The following is a 23,059-nucleotide window of genomic DNA, read 5'->3' as shown; positions in this document are numbered from 1 at the left end:
ACTTGCTGTGTGCAGTCTTGATGGCAATTTGTTTGGCCTGCTAGAACGGTAACATGCATTGGTGGAGTGTAACTAGATTTGTTTCGCTTGTCAGCAGCTCCATTGTAATGGCTCCAGACAGGTCTGAGATGGCACTTTTAAGCTCAAAGGGTATGTCTGATGCAGGAGAGGAAGAAGAGGGCTAGTGTGTGTGGTGCTCTGCCCCTAGGCAGCCTTAGCAGTAGATGTACCACCTGTCTTAAGCTGCTTTTGGAATCTAATTTGGGTGATGATTCAGAAGATCGCAGTTAGATGCAAAAGTTCCGTACAACATGGTGGTCAGAGGAATTTTTTTGTGAGGGGAGAATTCAGAATGCCTGAAGTTAAGCACTTAAAATGAGCATCCCCCTGAAGAGCGAAGCTTCCTTACAGAATAATAAAATCTTTCCCTTCCTGATATTGTGCAGTGACACAAAAAGGGGAACCCCAGAGGCCACGCCAGCTGCAACCTGGTATTGATGAAGCTAAGCCTTTAATGCCTTCCCCACCCGTGAGCTGTGCATGTCTGGTAGGATCCATCCCAGAGCTAGGGGGAAACTGGTCCAACTTCGTGTCCAGAGCTCTTGGAGTTTCTGTGTGGAGTAACGACATAAGCAACTATCTTAAGAACAGACTGGGGACCTAGACAGCTGTTCCCATATGATAATCAAAAAGTCTTTAATTACACCACTGGTTGTTGTAGAAGAATGGCGGCAGAAGCATGGCCTTAGAATCTCTGAAGATCTGCACAGTCCAGGCCTGGTATTAGAATAGGCCTGTAATCAGAATTGTACTGAAGTTGCTGTGCTGAAGTTAACAAGAAAGGTAGCCTTGAGCTGTTCTTGAATCCTGAGACTGAGTAATTATGTTGTGCCAACAGGCCGTGGCTGTAACAAGATACAGCTGCTGGGAAAGCAGGTGCAGGGCCAAGAAAGATAGGGACCGGTATGGGAAAATAGGGAGTAACAAACTACAAGGCTGAAGCACAGCAACACAATTGGCTACATGGATAGAATGCTTATTTTAGTCATGATAATTAGGGGTGTGAGAACCGTGCGTGTTTAGAGACTACTAACCAATTATATTTCTGCTTTACGAATACGCATGTGTATTGGTTCTATATAAGTAGTGTTAGAAACTAATAAAGTTGAGCAAGATGCGTAACTCATATTGAGCATCTTCTTGACTCTGGCGAACCCTTCTTCCAACAGTTGTTTCATCTTGTATTCAGTGCGATGTAGAAAGAAGATGAGGCCCAGTCACCATTTTAATGTAGTTCCAGGTTTCCTAAGTATGTTTTAAGACCCCATCCTGTAAAATACGCACTGTCCAACGGCAATGCTGAATTCAGCAAGAAAGTAAGATGCTTGTTCCCTTGGCAGGGAACGCTTAGCATCTTGATGGATCCATTTAACTTGCACCCATTTTCATATCAAATTGATTTTGTCAGAGTTGCTCTCAGATCACAGTTCATAGTAGGCAGTTGATAAGAAATTCATTCTAGCTGTCTGCGAGCAGACAAGTAGAGCTGGAGGGCTATGACAAAAAGTAATTTCCAAGCATTTAACCTGTCTGTGGTGCAACTCGGGGCCTACGCAACCACATCCAGCAGGAAGTAGCATCAGTGGGAGATTTTTAGTAAGGAGTGTTCTTTTACTTTCAGCAATCTAGAATTGTCAGGAGCTGGGAAGCAGATGTCTGCTTAACACAATCCCTCTTGTTACCACTATTCACTTCCCTCTAATTATGTTAATCATAATGGCACCGAACAGCTTCTCAGCTCTGCTTTCAGCCCTGGAACTGCTAGGGTAGGACCTGTGATGAGCTGGACCAGACTTATGCTTAGAGCATGTGGCCGTTGTCATGGTGTTGAATTTTAACAGACAACTTTTGTTCTTGGCATCTGTGCACATTCAAATTGGACATGGTTTCCTTTGTATTCTGCTCTGATAGCAAAAACGTCCTCCAAGAGAGAAGCTTCCACCTCACCAGTCTGCTAATGTCCTCTCACTGCTCCGAAAGGACCTGTTCTGGAAGGAAGCAGGAAACCTCTACATCCTGCTGAAGCCTTGGTTTCTCATCTCTCCTGGCTGTCTCATTTCTCAAGAACTGAAGAGCACCGGAGTCAGCTGAAATAGTGCAATTAAACCAAGGTGGGAAAGCACAATCGTATGGAAAGGGGAAAGTATGACAAAAGCCTCAGTGAAAAATGGAATTGGTCTGGGCTGAACAAGGAGTTCTGTGATCATTTTGGCCTGCATGCAAGCAAAACGATTTTGAAATCAGTCAGCATTTTACCAGTCAGTGGGTACATCAGTATCTCCTCGTTTGGGTCATTCTTATTTCAACAGTTTTCAGAAAAAGCATGAGAGCTTACTCTGGAAATGCAGAATCCGTGATTAGGTGTAGCAGCAAGCATGTATCTGCCTCATCTTCACTGGAGAGTCCTCAGCACAGCGTGTTCTGGGCACGGGCGAGGAGATGGGGTTGATCCGGGGTGTGGGACCCAACGTACTTCTTGGGGTGGTTGAGCTCTCCGGCCACACGTGCTCCTCCGGCCTTGCGGCCCTGCCGCGCTCAGCGGCCCCACTGCGGCGTTTGGCTGCCACCTGGTGCCGGGAGGGGAAGCGAGCCAGAGGACTCTGCCTCCCAGGGGAAAAGCGACCGCTTGCGTCGCGTTCTCCTGGAAACAAAGTCATGGAGTGTGCTGGCTTACATTGCCAGGCAAATGGGAGTTGTATGGATGTGAAATATGGAAACAGGGCATATCTGGGAAGAAGATGGGAAGACCCAAGACCTGACATTGTAAATTTGGAGTAGTTTCTTTCTGGCTGTTGGAAAAATGCCTGTATATTAAATGAGACAGGGTTGTCTGGCAGCTAAGTTAGGGGATGCGGAGCTGGAGGCTGTCAGAATGTATCACTTGTTGTGGTCACCGCAAATTGTTACATTTCTCTCTCTCTGTTTAGCACATGTAGATGAAACCTAATAGCACACGCATACGTGTGCGTGAGAGACTTCAGAGCTGCGGAGGTACTAAGTAGAGAAGCTGCTGTTGTCTCTGCCGGGATCTTTTAGCTGTTGTATTCGACCCTGAAAGAGCCCCTTGCTGATGCAGTAACGGTGCAAGGCCAAGGTTAGTTGTGAAAGTGCTAGCCCAGATAGGTATGTCATCAGACATTTTCTACACCCCTATGTTTAATTTACATGAGCGGCATGAATGTTTCCCTAGTAAAATATTGCACACCTGTCCTTGTTTACTGTAGAGTAATACAAATCCAGAGCATTTAATGTGATTAACAGCAACACTTGGACCTTTTCTCACACCTACTCCCTATTTTGCACTAACCCTCAGGCGGTTTCATTCAAGCACCTTTCCCGGCCTCACAGTTGCCCCCCACATTGGAACCGCACCCGGGGCTGAACGGCCCATCAGGACACAGTTTTGTCCTTCAGGAATAGGATGTTGCGTGCTAAGAGCAGGCTGTCCTGTAGGAAATCAGAAGCTGGGTCAGAGACAGACCATTTGCACAGTGCTGTTTCCAGCCACTCGCTTTAGAAAACTGGGTAACGCTGTTGGGTGGGAGGAAACAAACGGTGCCGAGCTGGGCTCCCCACGGCCGGGGAGCCCCTGCGACCCGTTCCGCGGCGATTCTCTCCCCGTAAACGGCTGACAAGTTAGTTTTTAGTTTAACAGCCCAAGCGATCCGCCGGGGTCACGGGTCCCTGCTAAACGACCCGTTTCCTTTTGTAAGCGCTGGAGAGCCTGCGGGTCGCGGCCGCCGCCGGTTGGCCGGCGCTGCCCGCGGGAAGCGGCGTTTGCCGGGAGTAAACCCGGGCCTGGCGGCGGCTGGGCTGCGACTCCGAGGCCCGGGGAGGGCCCCGCCCAGCCGGTTCCGCGGAGCGACAGCGGGCCGGGGCGGCTCCACGCCGGGGCCCGGCCTCTCCCCAGCCGCCGCCGCCGCCGCCCCGCCTCTCCGCCGATGGTAGGCGGCGGCCCCCGCCCCCTGACGGCCGCTCCGCGGTTGGCCGCGGCGGGGCGGCGCGGCCCTGGTGACACGTCCCGGCACCGCCCGCCGCCGGGCTCCCGCCGCCATTTTGTGCGAGCCGCGGCCGGGGCCGAGAGGGTTTGGGAGCCGCGGGGAGGGAGCTGGGCTCTTCCCTGCGCCGCCATGCCTTCCTCGCCGCTCCGCGTGGCCGTGGTGTGCTCCAGCAACCAGAACCGCAGCATGGAGGCGCACAACATCCTCAGGTAACCAGGGCCTGCCCGACCCTCTCCCTTCCTCCAGCCGCCGGCGGCGCGGCCTGGCCCGACGCTGCCGGGCCCGCGGAAGGGCCCTGGGCCCTGGCGGGGCCGCTTCCCTGGGCGCTGCAGCGCGGCCGCTGGCTGCCCTGGGGCTGGCCTCGGCTGGGCTGCCGGGGCGCGGCTGCGGGCCGGGGCCGTGCTCGGGGCCGGCGCCTGGCCCTGCGGGGCCCACGGGCTTGGGGACTCCGTCCTGCTCGTAGCCGGTCTGCCTCGGGCCCTGCTCCATGCGGGCTCCGCCGGAGGGGCCGGTGCAGCGGGGTCTGCAGCACCGTCGCTGGCGGGCCGCCGGATCCAGTGCTGCAAAACACGAGCTGGTGAATTCGACAGGCACAGAAGGGGTGCCGTGTGTGCTGGAAGCTTAAATGCCCCTTCCCACCCACCCCCAACCCCCGTCCCCGCACCCCCGTTTGGTGTGGTTTTTTTTTTTTTTATTCTTCCCCTTAAATGCATCTGAAGACTGGAACTGCTGTATGCACTGAAGGGAGCCTTTTCCTATTGCTGGGAAACTGGACGAAGTGTTTGATTCAGAATGTTAAACGTCTTTGAGATTATCAGGGTTCATCTGTTTAGCACTGCAGGTATTTTCAGCCTGGCAGAGTTCAGAAGGGGAGATGGGAGACTGGGGACAGACTGATGGACAGGAGAGACCTGATCTGCCTGAAATCATGTTCCTAAATCTTCCCTGTGTGGTGCAAGAACATGATAAATGTTTCCTCCTGGTTTGTTTTTTTTTTTTTGTTAATGTTATGCAAAGTAACATTGACATTAAAAGACACATATTGCTAGCATAGTAAGCCAAACAACTACGTGTAGATTGTGTGCTACAGTTAAATAAAACCAGCAGCCTTGAAAGGAATAAATAATAGAAGCATCTGGGGTCCGGCAGCCATCTTACTGCAAGCAGCATATGATGCTGTTAATGCTTAAACTTGGCATTAGATCTTACCTGTGGCAGTTCCGTGTAAACACGATTTACCAATGGCTGCTTGGGGGCCAAGGATGCTATTCTGTTATTTTTCTGTTGGTACCTGAGTTTGAATCGAAACCTGAGTTCCGAGGACAAAGTAAAATTTACTTCTAATGTCTAGCCTTTTTTCTTCCTCTCTGTTTTTGCAGAAGTAAATCACTTCCGGTGTGACTGATGTTCTTCTGGCAAATGTGACAGGGAAACGTTTTTTTGAAAGTCTGTTCTCCCTTAAGTTTTTAATTAAAAATTAACAAAAAGTATGTATTTGGAAAGTGTTTGTTTTCAGCGACATCAGCAATGATAGAAACTAATCTCTATTTTGCCATTTATGCTGATGCTGTTCTAAAGAAATAACTAGCCCTTGCAATGAGAATTGTCATTTGCCAGTAAACTTCAGGAAAATGCCTGCATTGGCTTAAAGCTAGTCTGCTTTACCAATTCTGGGTAGTGACTTGCTGTGTGTTGCACTGCAGTTTGAAAGAACGCCTGATTAAAAGAGGAAGATGAGTTAGGAAGAAATTGAGGTATTATGAAACTTTAAGGTATCATGTTAAACAGATTACAAGACTTTGAAGATATAGAATCTATAGAACTGCAGGTTACTGTTTGAAAACAAAATCTGGAGCCCAGCCTTCAATGTTGAGCATCTTACTGAACATTCATAAACAGTGCTTTGTGATGTGTAGCCTAAGATCTTGCATAAGTATTTTATACGGGCTTTTTTTGAAGGTATTTATGCTGGGAAATGTATACAAATTTTTTTTGTTCAAGCCTTTGTCTTGATGAGTCTTTCAGATTTTTGTAATGCTGTAAGTCAGGTTTCAGAATTAACTTCTCTAGTCTATTCAGTATTTTAATGAATTACAGGTTTTGATTAAGCCAAATTATTCACGTAGCATTTCTGTCAGTAACTGTGCTTATTCCATTATTAAATTTATAGAGAGAAATACCTATCAGTTAGGCTTATTTTACTGTCCAAATGTTAGGCCTCCCTAGTGCCTACTAAAACTTAATTGTATGCTACTTCTTTTCAAAGCAGAAACAATCTTGCAGAAATGTCTGAATTCTAACTTCTGATGCATTTATAAAACATAGAGCCCTCTACATACAACATGTAGGTGAAATGTTCAATTTACCTGGTAGGCTTTGGTTGGAAGTACCTGTAGTCCATCACTTCTTGCTTTTATGTTTCTCCTTAGTACTTTCTCCTTTTTAATGCATGGAATTATCAAGTGGTTTAAACAGACTTGATTTAACGTCTTAATGTACTTACATTTTATAACATCCTGGTGTTCTCTTTCTTTTGGATTCAGAAAAGCAAAACTAATACATACTACTTCACACACTTCAGCAGTTTGGGGGGTGACGTGCGTTTGCTTGGGTTTATTTTTCATTCTTTATTTCTTTAAACTTAACATGCCAGACAATAAGAGTTAACCTTTTCTTGGACACTTTAAACTTTTTGTCCTTTTAAGTTGCAGTGGTTCATTCCAGCAGGGTTTGCAACAAGTGTCGCTTGCCAACCTGAATTTTTCATTCATCCTTACTGTACTTGGTGTCTCTGTGGTGCCTGCCACTTGTGCCTCTGGAAAACAAATATATACATTATATCTTTTTCATAATTTGAATAATCAGTCTACCAGTTTCTGGTGTTAGTTCAGCACAGTGTCTGTTTGTTTTGCAGTGTTTACACATATTTTCTAATTAACCAGATTTTAAATATTTGGTTCTAATCTTCCAACAGAATTCAGAGTGAAGCTCTTTTGAAATTTGTTGGTAGAATAGTTTACCATGAACAGGGGACTATGTTGAAACATTGAAGCAAAGGGAAAAGAGGAAAAGCATTTAGGACTATGCAGGAAGACATAATGTTTCCTTAAAAGCTGTCAAGCTGGATGTCTGTAACCAGTCCTTAAGTCAGATCTTACTCATCCTATGTTTCTTGCTTTTACAAATACAATGTGTATAGGATATGCAGACTTGGGCTGTGGTTCTCCTTCAAAGGTAGAAGAGGAAGGGTAACAGTTCGTGTTAGCAAACTTGATTATAGAGCAACTTCAACATTTCCAGTTGTGTATACTTATTTGGTAGAATGTTGGTGGCCTTTCAAAGAAAGTTAGTTTCAAGCTCTCCCAGTGTATATAGGCGGTGCTCTGGTAACCTTGTATTTTCAGGCTCTTAAGGTATAGATATCCTGTGTCAGCCTCCTAAGTTCAAGGTCTGTGTTACTACTGGTAATGAAAACTTGTAGGATACTGATACACACTTCTGCTACATATATGTTTCTTTGCTTTAGGAAGCTACCTACCTGTGCTAAGACATTAGGAGTGTGAATATGAGATACCCTAGTGGCAGTAAACAGATTTGAATATTGAAACTCTAGTAGCTGAAACTTAAATTTCTTCTTGATGCAATGATTTGTCGTTCAATGTTGACCATGTAAGAGAACTTAGTTGCATCCTTGCAGTTTACGTAAGTTGCTAGTGACAGCTTCTCTGCTGGCGTTATCTGTCAGCAGCTAAATGCAGTGAGGTATTGAAATTCATATTGCTTAATTTAAGAAATTTTAAATTGTATTAATAAGCCCTTAAGAAGGAGGAGATGTTTTAACATTTTTATGTGAAAGTACTTTCATTTGACAGCTTATCAATGATAATGCAAATTGCAACAAGATGTTAATGTTTTGAAGATTTCCTAATCAAAATTACTTAAGAATGCTTGTGTTCCTGCTGTTTAATACTGGGAGTTTTTTGTGGGGCTGTGTTGTTTTTAGTGGTTTATGGGGTTTTTTTTAATATTGGTTGAATGGCATAAGATATTTTTGAAGTAGTCTACAAGGAGGGCACTGTTGCTAGTTGTTTTTCTGCTACATGTTGTGGAAGGGGTGCATTAAAATCAGTGATTTAACCCCTGAAAATCTTTACCAGCTGCAGTGGACTGCAGGATTTATTGCGTTTGCTTTAATGCTTAGTAATACTTATTATTGGCCATTGTAAGAAGAGAAGCTGTACTGTTATGACCTTACAGTAAACTGAAAAATACCTTAATGTAATAAGCATGTAATGTATGAGATCCTAAAATAATAAGATAGAAGAAACATGTGGATGGAAGTTCATGTCTCAGTCTGTAGGGATTAATGTTATTTCTCCTCTCGGTGCCTAAAACTGAGTGGTAACAACTTTGTCATGTGTTAGTGCTTTGCTAGTGTAGTCACATGTTGATCTTGGCTTTCAGCAGCAGTTGTGTCCCAGATGAGGAGTGATGTAAGCAAAGAGCTCAGAGATTCTTTGGAAGAAAATACAACAGCTGTTTTTAGGTTCTTCAGTGAAGTCTGTACACTCATGAGCACCTGAGTAGTGCATGTGATCTCACTGTAATGAGCTTTGAAATTGAGGTGGGCATACTGGCTAAAATTTGTACTTAGTATATTGGTAATTTACATATATTGGTCCTAATACTATTAACAGAAACAGCTTCCTGAAATTTCACAGCATTTACAAGTCTGTTAATGTTTAAGCTTCACGTTTTCAAAAGTCAGCACTAGGGTAGCACACTAGTGTATCTTATCCTTCACTGTTCGTGGTGAAGTTGAAGCTCGTTATTTTCCACCTTCTGGGTAGTTTTATTAGGCCAAGAATAAATATTAGATATGCATTGTCTTGTAGAAGATGTTAATTTTTAAAAGGCTGTGCCATATTACAACTGATACTTGGTGACTCACTAAACTAGATCTGTCCAGCTACTTAATAAAAACAGGCTCTGTTGAATAATGGCTCTGTGCAAGCATTCTTCCCTCTCCCCCACCCCCCAACTGTTGCAAGAAATGTGTTAAAACATTTTCAGACTATTCCATAACAGTACACCTGGTGCATGAATAGTGTAAGAGCTGTACCCTGGCAACTGCTGGTGTCAGAGCATGAAATTCCTCGTGAGAAATGCATATTCTGGCTATTCAAGGAAGTAATTTTCAGTGGGTCAGATGCATCAGAGGCAGAAATTTTTGATGTGTGGAACTTCATTTGAAGATTTCTGTTTTGCTTTATATGAGATCATGCAGTCTTCAAGGACACTTATGACAGCTGGAGATGGGCTTCTTAATGTGTGTGACCGAGTTGACCTATTTCAAAGAATAATATTAAAGGAAAAATTAAATAGGAGGAAAGCATAGAAGAAAATAATTTTCCATCATAATGTTACTGTGATAATGTGGGAGAAAAGGAAAGAAGACAGAAAGTGCAAGGTACCAAAGTCTGCTATTTTTCAGTTGCTATTAAAATTCTTACAAAAAATAGCTTCAAGTGGTAGATATATAGAAAGAAAAGAAGAAAGATGAGACACCTGGAAGAAGATCAGTTTGAAACATGAATATTTTTAGCACTGCAATTTCTTCTACATGTGTTATGACTCTCTTCATGTCCAGTAGAAGCAGTAGAATAAAGACTTGGGTCTGGAAGTATTGCAGGGAAAATAAACTAAATGTAACTGGTGCAGTTATGAGTCACTGTTAGTGTGATGGAGGGCTGGGAGGGGGGAAGAATTGCACTTTTTTCCACTTGTATCCATTTTCAGTCGTTAGTCCTGCAGAAAGAAGCAAAAAATCATCATGTATCCTGTCTGTTTACAGAAATAGGAACCTATAAATAGTTGCTGAAAGAAAAAGTGTAATGAAGCAAGAAGAAGAGGAAGGAGGGGCTATGTTCCGATAGGATGAATTAAAGGAAATGACACTATTGATAGCTGCATAGCAGTTTTTGAGCTTGGGGCAAAGTTTGATCACAGTTAGTGTCTTTGTAGAAGCTTTTTGGATCACTTAAAAGATACCATTTGAAGGCAAACATGCAGTTTGAATTGGTGTCTTCACTCAATTTCCTTGCTGTCTTGTATGTGAAGACCATGCAGTCAAGATGTAACTCTTGCGCTGGTTCCCAGTCTCAGAAGCAGGCTCTACAGCTTTTATTTTTGGGGCAGGAGGTAGCAGGCATTGGGTTGTTTGCTTGCTTTTTGTTTTAACATTGTTTATTCAGTCTGCTAAATCATTGGAGCTGAAAGTAAGTTCTTAATCTCTCTCTCTTTTTTTTTTTTTTTTTTTAAGCCATCCATGGTCTTGACCCATTTCAGAAATCAGATTGTCACTTTAAAGCCAAAAGTTTCAACATTCTGGACAACAACGACAATATTTTACCATGTAACTTTGTCCATTACGCTATGAGAAAACAAACTCTTTTTGGCCCTGTTATTCAACAAATATATTGTAATGTTTATTAATGAAGAATTTGCTGTAGTTCAAGTAGGTGTATTTAGGTTAATCGGAATGTTTTGGCATTACCCCGAAAGACAAGCAGGTTCCTGCTTTTTTTTTTTTTTTTTTTTTTTTTTTTTTAATTACTATTATTAAACAAGTAGTTGTTCATGAGAATGGAATGAAGCTAACCTTAGCTTACCCAAGAGTCTTAGGGTAAGAAGTAAGGCAGAATTATCTGCCCCACTTCTGTAAAGATAATTGCACAATATGTTTTTCAGTCCATTTGAGAAGTGCCAGGCACACAAATGTTTGTACTAGGCTAATTAAACTACACTAGAGGTAGTTCTGGCAATACAGCGAGGGGAGTAGTGTAGCTAGCTGAGCAACTTTAGCAGAACACATAAGAATTGATTAGTTGATGTTACTTATCTCAAGACAAACCCATCTTTGCCTATACTATATTGTCTAAGAGTAAATACAGAATGTGTGAGTGTTGCAAATCCAAGACGTCTGAAAGCTCAAAAGAAATATCCAAAATACTGTGTACCATAATTCTAAGAAAAATTAATATAGAATATAGGTGCTTCTTTAGAAATGGTGCGTGTTTTGATTGTAACTGCAAGGAAATATGTATGCTGGGTATGCTTGGCAGTTTAGTTGGTAAGAGTTGCCCAACTGTGGTTGCGATTTGGCTGATTGCTAAGAGTTGTTTTCAAAATTCAGTATGTGTTCTTCAGCATTTTGGTGTTTAAAGTCCATCAATCTAATTGCTTTCCCCCTCCCCCCTTCCCCTCTGTCTTTCAGCAAACGAGGATTCAGTGTCCGATCCTTTGGAACAGGGACTCATGTGAAACTGCCAGGACCAGCACCGGACAAGCCGAATGTTTATGATTTCAAAACAACATATGATCAGATGTACAATGACCTGCTTAGGAAAGACAAAGAACTGTATCCCTGTGGCATGGCCTTTTTAAAAAATCCAATATGGTTCATCCTTGAAAGGTGTAATTCATGATTTGGCATTATGCATTAGGAATATATAGTTGCTTGACTGGCGAACTTAGAGTGTTTTAAGTCTATAGGAGTTTTTTTTACAACAGGCCTCTAATGCTCCCTTGTAAATTGCTATTGAGTTACAATGCACGCATTCAAAATGCTCTCTTGTAGTGTGTTAACATGTTTAGCTCTTGAATGAAAGCACATTAATACTATCGCAGATTGTCCATTACCTCCACTGCACTGTGGATCATATTTTCTCAGTGCAAAGACTGTCCCAATAACGGATATGTGAAGAGCGACTACATCGACATTAATGTTGTATTTAGCTCAGACAAACTGACAGGTAAGGTTTACAGTATACTTTCTGTGGGAGAGAGGCTACCTTTCATTAAAGAGCTCACCCTTCTCACTGAGAGTTTCTCGATACATGTTTTGCAAAATCTGTGCACGGGAAAAAAAAATAAACATCCAATAGTATAACGAATGAACATAGGAGAGCCCGGTAACATACTTCAGCCTGAAGAGCAGAGGTGATGAAGGTTATGCACACTACTTAAAACCATGACTAATGTCGAATGGCATGATTTTAGAACATCTATATTTAAAGCGAATTTTTCATTTATTTTTTTAAGAAAACCCACAATCCTACAAAATTGGGGCACTTAGCCTAGATATTCTTTTTTCAGCAAGGCACCTGCTATTTTTTTAAAAAAATTAATGTTAAATATGAGCGAGGGAACTTACCCTAAATAAGGGATTCAATGTGTGCTGAATTTCTGCTTAAAGGATGGAGAGCCCTTTAGAATGAAGTACTGCAGAAATTAATCTTCGTGATGTAATAGAGCAGTCTCTGCACTTTCTAGTGCAGGTTTTTCCTAAAATCTTGGGAGTGGCCATCTGAAGATCCAACAGGAATGTTAACATGGTTTAAATGTCTTAATTGTACTCAAACAGCCCAGTTTTCTTGCATCTGTTTGAAAAAAATGCAGTAAGACTAAACAGGTTGTCAAAGACTAGAAAACAGAACATGGTAGAAACTAGCTTAAGCTCTTACCCAAGGAGTTGGCGAACTCTTAACTTCTTGAAAGATGGCACTACAGTTGTTTGGTAGCACAGATTTTACTATGGCTTACTAGTACTTGGCAAATTCTTTGTTTGCTGACCACACATAGTAAATTTGAGCTCCCCAAGACCCCAAGTGTGGCAGCTGCTTTTGCACTGGATATTGAAAGGCTTGTATTAAAAAGGGCTGGGCTGTTTGATTGAAGCTATATAGCACAGTGAGAAAACTGATTAAACACTGGAATACCTTTCTGCATGGTATAGCACACAAATGGTATCCCTTGCAAGGGTGTCGGCTTCCTAAGATCTAATTAGAGGTCCTTTTTGAAAAGAATTCAAAATGTAGGTAATGAATCACATGTGTGATGTACTGGATGGTTTGGGGTTTTTTTGTCCTTCTGCCTGTAGAGAAAAGGAAAATCTTGCAAACCCATCTCAATGAGGTATGCCATCTCTTGATTAAAAAAGAATTGCTTCAAAAGAAAATTACTTTAATTGAGAAATAATTTTGACAAGCACTAATGACTTGTGATTTCCTTGTTGCATTCTTCATTGCTGCTCTACTGAATAGGGCAGATACAGTAAGATAAAACCTACAGAAAGCCTACCTAGTCCCGTCCCCCCCTTCAGCATATTTTGGGGTTACCATTTTAGTTCTGCTCCACACTGGAGGTGGTTGCTGTGTTCCCCAAATGTATTTGCAGTGTTAGTTAAACCTTTTCTCACAATAAAAGAAAGGAAGTTTAAACAACAGCTGTTGCAGGGGAAATAGAGCAAGAACAAGTGCCTGTACATCTTTGCAGTTTTGATTCTCAGATAATGTAAGTTAAGCTTTTCAGGGCAAAGATTGTCAGCACAGAAAGCAACTCCCTTTCCAGGAATGGGTTTTGAGGGTAAAGACTTTTGCAGTAACCAAAACCAGACCTACTCTTGTCAGAGCTGTGGAGTAGTGGTTTTGTGAACCAGGGTTATGGGGGCTGAGATTTTTTTGGGTGAGCATTACTTCATAGAGGTGGTGATCATGCAAATGTTACCTGCTCAAGGGTGGGAGGGCCTGATCTTCTGATGGCTTTGGAGTGTAATTGGTATGGGGAAACAATAGTGTAGTTCTTCATACGATTTAGCTGCTTGTTCTGTTCTCCAGGAGAGCCTTGCTTCCATCAGTTAAGCGGATATGACTCGCATCTGTAGCCTTTCCATGTGGTTTGAAATGGTGATTCTTGGGGACAACTGTCTGCTTGTTCCCATGTTCTGGGGGTGGGACACGTGAAATCGGAGTGCTCAGCGTTCAGTACTTCCTCGCTTAGTGGTGATGTCCTTCCGCCAGTTCTGTATGCCAACAGGGATCCCAAGCACTACGGACACTGGATACTCAGTGGAATTGTGGCTGTAAGGGACTTAAAAATGTTCTCTGGCCAGCCAAGTAAATGACCCCTGTTCAGAAAGTAGGAGTTTCAAACAGAAATGAGCTGCTGCAGTGCTGGACATCGGTCAGAGCAAGGTTAAAAATGTGTTGGAGTGAAAAGATCCATTGAAACTCTTTTTCACTTGTGGAAAGGGGGGGAGCTATCAAAACCCCTCTATGCAGAGACTAAGAGCACCTTCATTGCAGTTAATTAGTGAAATAGAGAGCACAAGCTCACATACCTTGAAGGTATATGTTGGAATTTCAGAAGCACAGGAATAAGGGATTAACGGAGCCAGGCATACAGATTTACTTGAGTAGGTGGTTACAGTATATCTAAAATGGAAGTTCCTCAAAGTGCGTTTAAGATGTGGTAGTTAAACCTTATAGTTAAAATAAGTACCCAAATCTACTATAGCATTTAAATTCCCTGAGTCCTAATAGAGGGCTATGACAAAACCATTTAAGGTTGTTCTGAATGTGGCTTTCGGTTGCTTTTTAAAATATTACTGTATTGTTTCTAGGACAAAAGTAGAGGGTTCTGCCAATAATTATAGGAGATGTGACCATGGTCTTCGGTACTTCTGTGGGGCTATGTGTGCGTAGTATAGATACCCGTTGTTGTATTTGCATTTGTAACCAGACTTGCCCCTTACAGCTGTCTGAAGGGGTTTAAGGTCTTAGTTCTAATTATATAGTGGTGACTTTAAAGATGAAACAAAAATAGAGGAAAACTGGAGAGCCTTGCCTTCAAGTGAACACAAAAACTAGTCAAGGATGAAACTTTCCAAATGCCAGTTTAAATCTGCAACAGCAGTTGCTTTTATGCCCAGAGGTAGGAACTGTTCAAATGGAAATTTGACCAAAATTCTGCAGCAGTATCTCCTGGGTTCTTTATCAGTATTGGTTAACTCCATGACTTTTTCTTTCCCTTTCCCAACACTGATGTATCAGTGACCCTCAGATGGACGATACCTGATGATTTCAATATATAGGGTTTTTAATCACGATTTCTAGGCAGCCTGTATCTACTCGGCAAGCTTGGCCTCCTGCTCGGTTTCCTACTGCTTTGACCTCCTCTTTTAATTTGACCTGCTGCCTAACTGTAGATAGGATTCCAGTTCTAGCTCCATCGGTACGTGATGATACAAAATTGGAGGGAGGGGGAGCAGAATATGTCTCAAGAAGTTACTAAAGTTGTGCTTCAGTTAGACAGGAAAATGTTTCAGCAAAAACTGGCTTGGTATGTCTCACTCAGACATCAGGATTCTTTCTGTCAAAAAAAAAAAGTCATCTAGGTGATCGAGATGCAGGTTTTTTCTCTGTGAATTCCATTATTTAAGCTGGATGGCCATGTGATACTACTTATGCTATTGCTGATGAGTGGTGGGGGTTGGTTGGTTGGTGTTTGCTTTTTTTTAATAGTACCTTTCACATTCAGAGCAAGCGGAACCAGTTTCTTCTGCCGTATACAAACCACTTTGCCAGTAGATATTAGTCGCGTTACGGTCTCCCCAAAGCTGACACTTATCCCTGGTTTATCCCCTAGTCTTCCATCTGCCTAAGAAGATGTGCTCTATGAACTGGTAAGATGCATTACGGTGGGACATCAGTAGAGGGAAATGTGGCTTTGGAGCAGGCATAGGCTTGGGGGACAATGTAGCTGTTCAGAATTGAAGAGGGAAAATGATTCTGAAGCAGGTTCTGTCATGCAGAAGATCTTCACAGGGTCTAGATGAACAAAACTAAAATCTTTTTTTCCCTACAGAAGATGAGGAAGGCCAGAAGAGGTATATTGTTGAACTGAATTGGCTTTGCTGTAAAACTGTGTAGGAGAAAGATTCTGTGCCTTTCCCAAAACTTTCCAGTCCCACTTGAGACAGCATCTCCTGTGCCCATGAAGAAGAATAAGCACAAAGAGAATTGGGAATAGCTGAGAAGAGAGGGCATCCAGAAACAGTGAGGCTGTTTCATAGTTTTATATCCAGAAACATATGAGGCTATGAGGAATAATTTCTCTGTAGGGTGGTGGTGAATTCTTTTGGTGCTAAAATTTTAGTCAGGCATCACTGCAGTTAAGTTTTTCTTGCAGGAAAAACTGAATTTCCTGTCTTGCAGTCAAGCTGAGCTTTTCACGGGGCAGTACAATTTGAGTATTAATAGTCATCTCTTCCAGAAGGTTTCCTCTGTTCTCACTTAACACCAGTACTGGAAGAAAGGAATCAGTTTCTTGTGCAGTGTCTCTCAGCTGTAGTACAAATTTCCTTGGCATCAGCTACAGAACTGATGAACTGCCTGCTGGAATCCTGCATAGTCATCATAGTGGGAGCGTGTTGCTGGGTTCTTCTCAAGGCAAGAAGTGGAATTGCTTGTTGGACCATGGTCAGACTGTCTCGGGGCAATAGGAAGTAATTCTCTATTCAGTCCAAAGTGTGGAGTCAGTAAGAGACTAATATTTTTAAATCTGGGGCTAAAACTGGAAAAGAATTATCCTAATGCACCTCCTGATAAACTAAAATTCTGTGAGTATGCAGCTAGTCCAGGATTACATCTGCCACTTTTTCCCAGTTAGGAGTAGCGTATATTATGAGGATAGTAGTATCTGTTTATTACAGCCTTGGTCTTAGTTGTTCAGAATTCCTGGATTCACATAGTTGGGTTCTGAGAACTTTTGCTCTTAAACAAATCAGTTTGCTCTAACATATCTTAACATTGGAGTAAACTGATGTGAACAAGCCAGTTATTAAGTAGTGGCTTTATTCCATTTTCTTAGTGTGGTAGGTTGGGGAACAGAATGATTTTGACTTCTGATATAGTTCATCTGGGGCATAAAGCGGAATTTTTTTCTGTACTTCACGTGGCTTAAATTGTGTGATTAATAAGACTTCCCTTCTGTCTGGCTTAGACTTTTGTTTTCTTGGGGGGTGCGTTATCGAATAGTATCTTGGATCTTGCTGCATAGTTGTGTTTTTCAACTTCCAGAAAGTGGCATGTGATAACTGATACCCAGATGATTCACGGCCTGAGCTGATTAGCATGCAAGCATTGACGGGGAAAAGCTGTTGGGAAGAAAAGGTTGGTGGTGACAGGAATATCTTGCTCTAAACCACTTTCCCAGTTTCTTTTGAATGTTGTTCGTTTGCTGCAGAAACTTCTGCCACCTGTGACAAGGCTCTAGGATCCATAATACTTGAGTAGTAATTCCTGACACTTCTGGGTCAATGAACTCCCCTAACACATGGAGCATTTATGTTGGACCACTTTGCTGCAGGCTGTACGAAGCAACCTTGAGTTGCTTGATGGGGAAAGTTACCACTGCATGGGGACACAGGAGGACTAGTGAGAGCTGCAGAGCATCTGCACCCCGCTTTTTGGGGCCATATAGCTCAGTCTTGGGGAGTAACTCTGTCAGTTCCACTTCAGGTAAGCTCTTTGTGCATGTATTTATCTTTTCATTTGGTTTTCTTCATGGATTCTGAACTGATAAATAGTTGTCAGCTTCTGTTCTGAGCTTCTAGTGGCCAGTGGGACAGTTTCTGTATCTCTGTAAACCACTTTGGAATGTTATGGTTTAGGTGTGTTTGGGGGTTTGGGTTTTTTCTTCTTTTTTTTTTTTTCTTTTTTTGAAGGCTGACATTGCAAAAGCTAAAAAAGCTATAAAGAAATCATGGCCTGATGCATGTCAGTGGCAAAACTTCTTTTGAAGGCAGTGCAGCACAAGTCTAGTTTTCTTTCTTAATGTCTTTCAAAGTACTTTAATACTCCTAGAAATAGAGGGAAGGGATGAGGATGGAAAGCAGTGCTTGAACTGGATTTGAACAGTCACACTTCTGTGAATCTGTATGCTTCCAGCCATAAGCTGAATTCCAATCCATTTTTTCCATGAAGGATCTTAAGACCAAAACACTTCACAAAATCTCATATTTATTTTTTTTTTTTAGAAGATTTAAAAATCTTCTAAAGGCAGCAGTTTTCGGTACTTTTTAGTTTGGCTTATTAATCTTAGTTTTGTTCACACTAAAAAGGAAATATTTGTAATTATTCTTTTTTAAAAAAGTTAATTAAGAATTTCCTTTGTATTTGAACTTCTGGGACATGGTAGAAAGATTTAGACAGACTCCAGTCTAAATGTTTTTCAGCATATAAAAATCCTCTGCCATCCTGCCTGTCTTCTAGGTAGTCTGTGGAAGGTTTATTTCCTTCACTGGGGTGGGTCCTGAACAGATGCTCTAAAGAATTCTGACTAAAGGATCCTGTCGGAGGCTGATGACTCTTGTAAAATCCATGTAGAATTTGAGTGATTCATCAACTGGGTTTTAGTCCTAATGTATGAACTCTGTGAATGATCACGTACGTTGGAATCTTTAAGTGTCTTTAAAAGGGCGTTCTTGGAAGTAAAGGTGATGCTTGGATCTAAGACTTCACATATTTGAATGGATGTTAAAAATAGGCTATTTGACTGTCTAGCCAAAATATGTCCCTGCCATCTGCTGGCCTCCTGGGTGCACCGTGTACAGTTAGCATTGCTTAAATGTTTTGCTGCATAAGCAGATCCCAGGGCATTGCCTTTGTTGCTTGTGATACCACCAAAGGAGCTTTCGGAAGCAGCATTGGCAGTAAATGCAGCAAGACATTCATATTGTTTGCTCTTTGGACAGCTGACTTCTTGGCATGGGTTTTCTTTGTTTGTAGATTGTCATCTTTGTAAGGGGCTTTATATAAGGGTAAGTAAAAAATGTGGCTGCTTCTGCTCTCAGGTGTTGTCTTAAATGCTGCTTGGTCCTCTTCTAATGTGTAGTTGATAAAACTTAAAAGCAGTCCACAGCATAAAAATGAGCTAGCTCTGTTTGATCCCAATTTGGAAACTTCATCCTGGACTTAAATGAGGGGAGGGAAGTGACAGTGAACTGCTGTTTCTTGCCTTGAAGAGGTTACCTCAGTTTAACACAAAACAACTTCTGTGCCAATGTAAGCGATGTTTATACTTTTTTGTTTTAGAAGCAATACAAGGGAGGGAAAAAAAATTTCCATCATCAGGATAGTGACTGAAGGCATATTTCCATGCAAAGTTTGCAAATACACATTACTCCTTGTCCTTTGCTCTTTTTTTTTTTTTTTTTCCCCCAGAGCATTTTATCTTGAAGCATTTTCTACTTAAACTCTGCATATGGAGTATTAGTGTCATGTCTGTCACCTTTTGAAATGGTAGAGCTTTTAGGTATAAATCACATCTATTTCCATTTAGGCAAAGTTAGCAGTCTCTTGTTGCCACATTAGTTCTTACTAAAGTTCCAAGTATCTCTGTCTAATTGTATCTCGTGAAATCATAGCTTGTTTACTAAACCTTTACTAAAACATCCTTTACTTTATTTACTACTTTCACTAAAGCATCTAGAAACTTGCAGCAAAGCCAACAGCTTAAGTTACAGAACATAGTTTAGAAAAAAACTACTGTGAAGAAAGACATTTCATTACTGGGAAGAAATAAATCTTCATAGTTTCAGCAACTAATTTTGATGCTTTTAACTTTAGAGTGAACAAGTTATGTTCATGTAAGACCTTGTAACACTTCTAGGTGTGGAAGAGCAAGTGGAAGTTTGATGCTTCATCACTTTTGTTTAATGATTCTGATCTTAAAAATGTCTCAATACTGCCAAAGGTACAAATCATAGAAACTGAGTGAACTGTGCCACGTTTTTCTGATAATCTACATCTGAGATAGCTTATATGTCACCCACTTCCATGAAGCCTTTTGGAAACTCACGTGTGTGTAGCTTGCCCCATGTCCATATAGCATGGCATAAACCATCTTTCAGCTACTTACAGGAGCGTTCTGAAAACTTCTAGCAGATAGAAATGAAAGATTGTTCGGAAACTCTGGATGCATTTGGAAACGTGATCAATAACCCACATCTTAATAGAAGGAAGATCAGAAAAATGTGAAAGGTAAGAGAAAACTGAGTAAGATGGCCGTTGTTACCATTTGATACTGGTTGTACTCCTTGTACTCTTAGAGTTCACAAGAGCGTGTGCAAGCATGTGCTTCAAGCATTGGCAGGATTATTTAGATGACTGTTTTGTGAAGAATAGCGTATATTCTTCTATGCATTTCAGATATTAATTGTTCTGGTGCTTGGGGATCCAGGTACCAGATTTATTCAACTGAAGTAAATATAGCAAGGTTTCAGCAATGGACCAACATATAAAGGAGTATTTAGCAGTGCAAATTGGAAGTCTAGCAGGGGAACGGCAGGAGAGGCGTGTGCCAGTTTCTCACTTGCCATCAGTGGAAGCAAGTTGGCTGACAGAACTGTATTTATAAAATCCCACTCGATACAGAGAATAATTGCTGGCACGGAATTCTTGATGGAAGATCTTGCTCACGTATGCTGCTGGTGTACATGCAAGAAGTGTCTGAAGGGCTTCATGTCCCAGATACAGCTCTGTCAGCCCTGAGAAATTCATATACATGAGAGCTCTTTTAAAGAAAAAAAAAAATCTGCAATAAACTTCTAAGAGAAAGTCAGCAAAAGAGGGAATTAAATGCATATTTCTATTTGGTTTAGATGATTACCTTTCCCAAACGTGATGCTGCTACTTAAAGGGGTACTTATTTTTGACTGATTTGATGCAAGGTAGTGAAAGTAGCATTAAAATCAGAAGTAGTATTAATTACTGAAGTCTCTTTTGAGGATGTAGGGAGGAAATTCAGGCTGTCTTGCTGCCGTATACTTCTAATTGGCACAGCATAGCTATCATTTCAGGAAAAAGCCCAAAGTCATGAAAGGACTGCATTTTCAGAAGATGGGGTGGGGCTAAGGGGAAGATGTTCTAGCTTTGTTGCTGCCCAGTGACAGAACTGGCAGCCTTCAGCATCTTTAGGATTTAATGCAAGAACAGAGACATACTAATGACCAGTGTGAGAAGGTCTTGTGAGAAGCTTTTACCCAAGGCACACGAGTTTCATGTATTATGCTTTGCAAAATGAGTTGTTACTCAGGCTGTGGATTACCCACATCCCTCTATTCTTCAGTATCCTGTTTGTAGCGTTGCACTAAGGAATGTTGACTGCAGACCTCATCCAGCACGCTTCTTGCTCTGCTTGCTGCCGTTTAAAAGTGCTCCTGCTGTCTTTATGAATGTGTTCTCAGGTTTCCCAAATGTGTTAAATGAAATGGCTTAATTGATTTAAGTTCTTTAATGCTTGTGTTTTGCTTTATCCGAGTTACTCTATCCAGCTGTAATTCCATTTAGTGGAAAATTACCTGTGAGTTTTACAGTACAAAGCAATGACAACAGCGGAAACCAATTTGAAAATGGTTGTTGCAAACCCTGTTTGTCTGAGACGTTAAATGGAATGACTAATGTGTTTTCTCAGACCTCTCTCCTCACAGCTACCTCAAAGTACTTCCCCCTGCCCAGCCCTATGATATTTGTTGCTCATCTGAAATCTGCCACTTGTTGCTAAACCTGAGAAGAGCATCCAAAAGTAATGTGTGATACTTACACCCCCCTGAAGTAATGTGTAGTACTTACAAACCCTCTTGCTTGCCTGCTACTCCTGATAATGATTTCTGTATTCGTTTATTACACGTCCATGTCACGTACTGGACTTACCAGTGGGTTTGAGCTGTCTTGCCAAGTGGCCAAGACGCTGTAGATTCCAGCAATCAAAATCAAACTCCTCTTGAAGTACACACTTGGATGAAGTGCGTAGTCAGCTGTTTGGTGGCAGGGTCAAACATGCCACATCTTTGAAGTCATCTTGTTGTATTCTGCCTCTGGTATCCTTGTCTTCCTGGTAGTCCCTTTGGTATGCCTGTGGCAGCCCTTCTCCTGCTCTTTGGCAGTGGACTTCACTATTGCTCCTGTTCTTTTCCCCTTTGACAGCTTGTATCTGTCCAGTTTCATCCTCAAATATAGTTTTAGCTGTTCAACACCAACAAGTCATTCTGGCACTTGAGCTCTAGGCTAACCTAAAGATTTTTCCTTATTTTGGTCATGGGTGGGTATGTCGCCCTCAGCTTTAGGGCTCAGCCAGGCTTGGGGAACGAGCATGGCTAGCTTGTGTTTGGGCCAACTGCTGTCAGCATGCTCGGGTGGATTTTATCTGTGCAGCTTAGAAATGCTGCGTGTAGTTGGCCTTAGCAATGAAAACCAAGCGACACTTCAATTCTTTGCAAGTCTTTAATGCAGACACAAATGTTACCAGCAATGTTATTTAACCCAAATTAGTATTTTTGTGATATTTTGGGGTGGCATATTGTCAGTGTTGAGATTATAACTAAGTTACACAGTGTCACAAAAAACTTGTGAACAAGCTCTGGTTTGTACTAAAAACACACAATTTCAATTCCAAACGAAAGGCAGTTTGCACTCTGGATGTGGAATGTAGGCAGTTCTTACTTTCCAAGCAACTGCAATTACAACTGCAAATTTGTAGTGTTGGTGCCCATTTATAGTCTTTTATTCCCTGTAAAGGGAACTGATTCTGAAGGTGGAAGAAGGTTCGGGCAGTCTCGCCCCCCACACACAATTCCTTTATAGAAATGTCTAGTTCCTAGGCATTTTGCCAAGCAGGGTTTAATACAACGCATCTTCTGTTTATAATGCAGATACTAACAAATAAATTAAGATGATACGGAAAAGAGACCTGCAGATGCCATTCATACTAGCGTGAGAAGTGTTCTGCTCTGCTGCTGTGTTTTCACAGAGAAGAATTGCAGTATTCGAATATGATAACAGCTGCACCAAAATGAATAATCAGCATGTCAGATTTGTTGGAAGATGTCGAAGCTCTGGGTGCCAGTTATTACTTTAAAGATTATTTTTTCCCCTTCAAAAGCGTATACATTTTAGCAAATGTAGTTTGCCCAATTATATATAATAAATTGGTCTCTAGTTAATTCTAGATGACTATAATGTATATACCCCAAAACTTTCCACTCCAGCCACATGTGAGTTTGTTTCACCTGGGAGTTAAAATGAAACTTACTGAATGCTTTGATTGGTGAGAGATCATTTTCCTTTTATCGTACAGGATTTTAACTTAAGTAGGTC

General features: G+C 41.8%; 1 protein-coding gene across 1 annotated transcript in view; it reads left to right on the top strand.

The window, feature by feature from the left end:
- The first annotated feature begins 4,086 nt into the window (after positions 1-4,086).
- The window catches only part of SSU72 (SSU72 homolog, RNA polymerase II CTD phosphatase), a 29,161-nt gene continuing 10,188 nt past the window's right edge, over positions 4,087-23,059 (top strand). The window contains exons 1-2 of the mRNA XM_040585462.1: positions 4,087-4,270; positions 11,338-11,481. Coding sequence (XP_040441396.1) covers positions 4,191-4,270; positions 11,338-11,481 — 224 coding nt within the window. The 5' untranslated portion in view covers positions 4,087-4,190. The remainder of the gene's footprint in view (positions 4,271-11,337; positions 11,482-23,059) is intronic.

The sequence above is a fragment of the Falco naumanni genome, chromosome 3, assembly GCF_017639655.2.
Source record: "Falco naumanni isolate bFalNau1 chromosome 3, bFalNau1.pat, whole genome shotgun sequence".
NCBI classification, from domain to species: Eukaryota; Metazoa; Chordata; class Aves; order Falconiformes; family Falconidae; genus Falco; species Falco naumanni.
Note: the sequence above shows the minus strand (reverse complement) of the source record. Positions and strands in the feature narration are given on the sequence as shown.